This window comes from Branchiostoma belcheri, unplaced genomic scaffold, assembly GCF_001625305.1.
Source record: "Branchiostoma belcheri isolate BF01 breed outbred unplaced genomic scaffold, Haploidv18h27 scaffold18, whole genome shotgun sequence".
NCBI lineage: Eukaryota > Metazoa > Chordata > Leptocardii > Amphioxiformes > Branchiostomatidae > Branchiostoma > Branchiostoma belcheri.
Window position 1 is genome coordinate 2,824,416 of NW_017803268.1, and position 6,471 is coordinate 2,830,886.

The 6,471-nt window shown below is 40.2% G+C and overlaps 1 protein-coding gene across 1 annotated transcript in view; it reads right to left on the bottom strand.

The window, feature by feature from the left end:
• Positions 1-4,169: 4,169 nt before the first annotated feature.
• LOC109467319 overlaps positions 4,170-6,471 on the bottom strand; it is a 7,484-nt gene continuing 5,182 nt past the window's right edge. Inside the window, exon 8 of the mRNA XM_019765263.1 lies at positions 4,170-4,177. Coding sequence (XP_019620822.1) covers positions 4,170-4,177 — 8 coding nt within the window. The remainder of the gene's footprint in view (positions 4,178-6,471) is intronic.

Below are 6,471 nucleotides of genomic sequence, written 5' to 3' on the forward strand. Positions count from 1 at the left end.
ACTCAAGCAAATATAAAGCGATACCTTTTAGGGGAAACGCTGCTCATTCTGTGAAAGCTTTCCCGTTCACACGTGCATGGGTAGTTATGTAACTTTGCAATGTTTCTTTGCCAGCGAAATTAAGGCTTAAGGTCACCATGAGTTCAAAGATTGGTTGGGTGCTCTTGGGTATAATTTACTGAAGGCGAGGTCAAAAGTATCACACGTGAACACCGTACGCGTCAAATGCTTTGAGCCTTTTAGCGTCAATAGTTTGTGCTTATAAACCTGCATTTCCCCTCTAGTCTCTCAGTCACTGACGAAAGCTAGTGGATACTAGCTGAAACGTGTGACGTTTTCAAAATCATATCCAGTTGCTTGAGTAACTGCTTTTTGCCGTATCGTATTACCTGGATGTCTAACCTTCATCGACGTAGCTTTGAGCCTTTGGTTACATCCCCAACAAATACTATACGTTGGTTTGTATGATTTAAACGTTAGAAAACAGGCCCATAAATTATATCCTCATAAACCAAATGTACTGAAGAGCTAATTGGGGGTTTCATGTGGTTTTTGAAGTTGACCATTCTGTTTGTCCATACATATGCGTTAATTTTACGAAGACTGTGTTCTAATTGTTGTAAAGTAGACGGTGTTTTTAAAATCATCTGAACTCATATAAACCATGACCAATCAACTCTAACATGGAAAGCTACAACAGTAACCAAACCAGAACCAGAAATTCTAGAAGCAATACGATGCCAATTCTTAGGGATTTTATATTATTAGATTCTTATAATGTACATAAAAATATGATTCTACATACATGTAGCATCTAATGTTCGTACTCACCAGGAGGCCTAGCCAGATAGGCAGCCCGTACACGCTACTCGCTTGCTTGTTCCCGTACAGCCATAGCAGGCTCACGCCGAGAAGGATGAAGATCACTCCGATCGCAACCAAGCCGTAGCCGATATACAGGCAACAGTAGTTGTACTTTCTGTCGTTGAAGACACAGATGAAGTCGAACGCCTTACGCCAGGCCGGTTTGTTTTCGTCTTCGGTCGTCTTCTCGTCGGGTTCAGGTTTGGGAGTTGGCTCGGGAACGGGCTGAGGGTGTTGTAGAACGCGGTACGCAGAGGTAGCCCGGTCCCGTGCGAAAACCAGTTTGTCCCTTGCCGTGTCAAGCTTTCGCCGCCATTTAGGCTTAATGCCCGTGGGCTTCTCACCTTTCTCCGCGTTCTTAGCGTCCAGGAATTCCTCTACTGTCGCTATGTTATCTTCCGTTGCCAGGGTCTCAATCCCGTCTGCTTCTCTGTCAATTTGTGACTGCAGAAGTGAAATCTTTTCTTTCGTAGGTTCCATTATTGTCACGGCGTCGTCTGTTGCATTCTGTGACCCAGGTGCGGTGAACGTTGGTCTGTCCACATCGCTTAAGGGCTCGGTCTCCAGTAGGGCTTCCTTAAGAGACGACGGCACGTCCTCCCGCTCTACGGACAAGATAGTACTCTTGTCTTGGATGTTGTACCCCTCCATTATGTAAGGGTGGCTTGGGCGGTTGGTTGACGACCTTGGCTGATTGTTCTACGGAACCATTGTGCGGTCTTTTTTGCTGTCACATTGCTGTAAGTCTGCGACCCCTGGATGTTACCTTTCCACTACTTTAGCTGGCACACGCCGTGACTAACAGAGTTACTAGCGGTCTAGTTCGAGGTCAGTGCAGTGAAGCAAATACTAGAGAACATCATCCACCTGACATAGGTTACAACTCTGCTTTTGTTGTCAGACGTGCTACAAGTATTGTGCACCGACTCAATTCTGTCAGTTGTCGTCTGAACCCCAAACGTGTCAACGGAATGTTCCATTCTCAAAAATCTCAGCATCACACAAAAACTGCTGTAAGTTTCATTGTTGTTTGATTGTCTAAAAGCACCACAGTTTCTTGATAACGTAATTTCTTGGCTAGTTGAGTGAGCAAAAACCATCAAACGGCATTTGTACTATACGAATAATTTGCACTATTCTAGAAAAAAATTGAAACGACACCCCCAATCTCAGATAATGGACGATTCTTGCCAACATCGCTTAGGGCTAAAGCTTATGTCAGTAATACTAATAGTCACGTCTTTGTTCACGAAAGTGGTTGCCCGGGTCTTTAGTGTCACCATGTTACCTCTGTCTTGTATATGTTTTATTTTGAAGGTATATATAATTGTACAGGTGTACATAGGTATGTGACTTTGTAGAAAAATTGAATTTGCCGTAACAACATGTTTTGGTAACCACTTTTATTCAGATACATTGGTTATCCTTTTTTCCCAACTTTAACATATACCTCTAATCCCCTAAAAATTATCTTCGCTTAGCACGAATGATTAATAATCATAATGATAAAAGAATGTCTATGATGGAAGATTGCCAGTTAATATAAGCACTCACGTTTCTTCGTGCGAGACCAGTTGGATCGTATAGGCCCCGCCCACTGCATAGTTGCCAACAAGCTTTTGGGTTGTTTTGCAAAATGATCCATAAATCAAGATAATCTCAACCAAGCAGTAACAGGTGGGTGCATTGACAGTCTGCACTTTTCCTGAAGACCGCTAGGAGGCATGTTACATTTTCGTACATGTACATACGAATTCGAACAAGACTAGGTATGTGACTTTAAAGAACAAATGAACTTGACGTAACAACATATTTTGGTAACCGTTTTTATTCAGATACATTGGTTATCCTTTTTTCCCAACTTACGTCTAAACATATACCTCTAATCCACTAAAAATTATGTTCGCTTAGCACGAATAATTAATAATCATAATGATAAAAGAATGTCTAGGATGGAAGATTGCCAGTTAATATAAGCATCACGTTTCTTCGTGCAAGACCAGTTGGATCTTATAGGCCCCGCCCACTGCATAGTTGCCCACAAGGTTTCGGGCTGTTTTGCAAAATGATCCATAAATCACTACAATTTCAACCAAGCGTTAACAGGTGGGTGAACTGACAGTCTGCACTTTTTCTAGAAACCGCTAGGAGGCCCACAAGCTTTCGAGTTGTTTTGCAAAATGATCCATAAATCACTATAATACCAGCCAAGCGTTAACAGGTGGGTAGACTGATAGTTTGCACTTTTCCTGCAGACCGCTAGGAGGCATGTTACATTTTCGTACATGTACGTACGAACAAGACTAGGTATGTGACTTTAAAGAACAAATGAACTTGACGTAACAACATATTTTGGTAACCACTTTTATTCAGATACATTGGTTAACCTTTTTTTCCCAACTTATGTCTAAACATATACCTCTAATCCCCTAAAAATTATCTTCGCTCAGCACAAATAATTGATATGATAATCATAATGATAAAAGAATGTCTAGGATGGAAGATTGCCAGTTAATATAAGCACTCACGTTTCTTCGCGCAAGACCAGTTGGATCTTATAGGCCCCGCCCATTGCATAGTTGCCAACAAGCTTTCGAGTTGTTTTGCAAAATGATCCATAAATCACTATAATACCAGCCAAGCGTTAACAGGTGGGTGAACTGACAGTCTGCACTTTTCCTAGATATCGCTAGGAGGCATGTTACATTATCGTACATGTATACATACGAACAAGAATCTCTCAATTTCTTCACAATATATGTCAGAAAAAAACATTATGGGAAAGCTAAAAATCTGAATAGTTTCCGGTACAGGATCTGCATAGATTGAATAAAAATCTATTTTAATCATCAAGGTAGGAACAATAGGCTGCTAAGTACCTTTTCAAGTTCACAAAGTAAGATGCAGACAACTTAAGTTTTAAAGCTTCTAAACATTTGACGTACAGCAATATCAGTAAATTTACGTGCACATGTGCCAAACCTCCAGCATTGCAAGACATTTGCAAAGAAGCTAGAAACAAAAACACGGTCGAGGTAATACATTTCCATCCTCCACATAAGCTCTACACGATATGATAATGGCACCAATAACCAGAGTAACCCTACTGTAGAAAATGTCTAGGCTAATACGTTGTCCCTGTTTAACACAATGCACCAATATTCCTTTCTGTACTCTTACTGATGTACATTGTGGCTTATCCCATATCGGTAACGTAGAGATAACAAGAGGCCGATAACTTCATATAAGTTCGTCATGTATGTGTTTGGGTTATCAGAGATGTGCTGCTGTATATAGTTTGACTTTTACTTTGCTGGTGAACCAAAGGATGTGTACAGAAACATACGTTACACAAATACGGACATTTTCCAACATAGTCATAATGCTTATTGTGACATAATCAACCCTTACATATTCATTATTAAAATAAATTCAGCTTAAAAAAGGAACGTTACCCCAAATTAATGTCAATAGCAAGAGCGCACATAGCAAACCCTATCTCAGGATTCGGGTTAATACTATCAAAAAATACGTTCCTACATATCCATCATTAACATAACTTCGGCTTTAAAAAAACTTATCTCAAGCTTAGGTCAATAGCAAAATCGCACAAACAATTCCTATCCTAGCGTACCGGGAACAAACAGAGAACACACTAGACACGCCTTTGTCCTGACACTACAAAATATCACCACGCCAAAACCCGATGACACAACAAGCAATGCACTGCAAAACCATGCCCCCATCTGCCCCCCCCCCCCAAGGGACTAGTTTATCCACAGCCGGGGGAAGGGGCGTGACGATCTGTTCTTTGGTCTACATTTGAAGCTAAATTTCAAACTTAAAATTGACCTTCACCTTTCCGAGTTTCACAGGTTCATCCTACCTACCAAATATCATGAAGATACATGCACCACACCCCAAATCATTTATAAGCGATTACAAAATCAGTAACCCCTATGTACGGTAAACCAAAACTTATAACTTTCTGACGAAGGTAACTAGCATGGCTTGTCCTACTGACCACCTACTATAGTCTCCACCAGACTATCTAAGCTGGCTGAAAAATACTAAAATCTAGCCAAATAGTGACAAATAGGTATTTGGTCACTAGAGTTCATTTGCCAGCTCAGTTGAAATATAACCCCTGGCCTTATTTACCCCATTTGAGTCGAATTCTACTATCTTTAACTCCGGTAGGAATGGAGTCTACTGAGCACTAAGTGCTTTATAATCGTTATTTTCATCACCATCATAATCATTTCGGGTTCATAACTCTTCTCTGTACTACTGTTATTGATGTTGATCTCTATTTTCCCTTCACCAGATTTCTTGATCCTGAATTGGCATGTTCCATTATACTAATTACCTTCGCCAAGAAGGTTATGTTTTCGTAGGCGTTCGTGTGTGTGTGTGTCTGTCTGTCTGTCTGTCTGTCTGTCTGTCTGTAAACACGATAACTTGGGAAGGCTTCAATGGATTGACTTCATATTTGGTAGGTGGGTAGGTCTTGATGAGACCTCGAAATGATTAGATTTTGGACTCCCTAGCGGCTTCTTATGGTACTGCACCTGAACTTCCGGTTTTGATATCTCATGATCTAGACATGCTAGGGTCACGAAATTTGGATGGTAGGTAGGTCTTGTGCTGGGGAACAACTGACATAGGTTTGGGCCCCCTAGCGGTTTGCTCAGGAACTGCAGGGCCATTTCTTTGAAAATATTCATAAGAGGATAACTCAAGAACCGGAGGACGGATCTTCATGATTTTTGGTATGTAGTGACGCTTGACATAATTATGCAACAATTATGCAAATCTGGATGTAATTTGCATAATTAATGAGGAAATTCTATAAATCAGCTGCATTACATTATAGGACTATTCAAGCTTGTGACATATGTAATTGAGAACGAGAGAAACACAGGAAGTTTTCGATTATGTAAATCAACTCTTAATTTGCATAATTAATAAGAAAATGTTATAATTCCATAATGGTAACTGCCTAGAATTTTATACTTGGGGTATTTGAATGTTAAGTGAAGGTGAACATCATTAAACATAACTTATTCAAATAAGGACCTCATTTGCATAATTTATGAGGAAATGGTAGAATGGTTTTCTTTGTTACGATAAGGCTGTCTTTTGTTTGAGAATATGATCAACTGATATAATTCATGCAAATGAGGATCCTATTTGCATAATCAGGAGGAATAATCTTTACTTTGTCTGTCATGAAGATTAACATCATTTGGCGAAGGTATGAGATCGTGGAACTCTAGTTAAAAGTGCTTTTGTTGCACATCTCATTCTCCTTTCTCCAAAGCACTTCTATCTTAAACACTGCATTTCTCTGTGTATATGTCAGATACTCTCAAAGCTAGAGGTTGTGGGAAATTATCGTTAGCTTTTTATATATGGTCCCCTTTTTTCTTTTGGGTCGCGCATGGTCCCTCTCTGGCCAATTGGATACTGCCTTTGATACTCTTTTTGCGACCCTAGGATCTGCTTGGATATTATATCAAATACGTATATAGAAACATCGGTATTCTGATAAAGCAAAATGGCTGGGGTACGCGGCCCTACTGAGCACCCTCAGCCCCGCCTGTT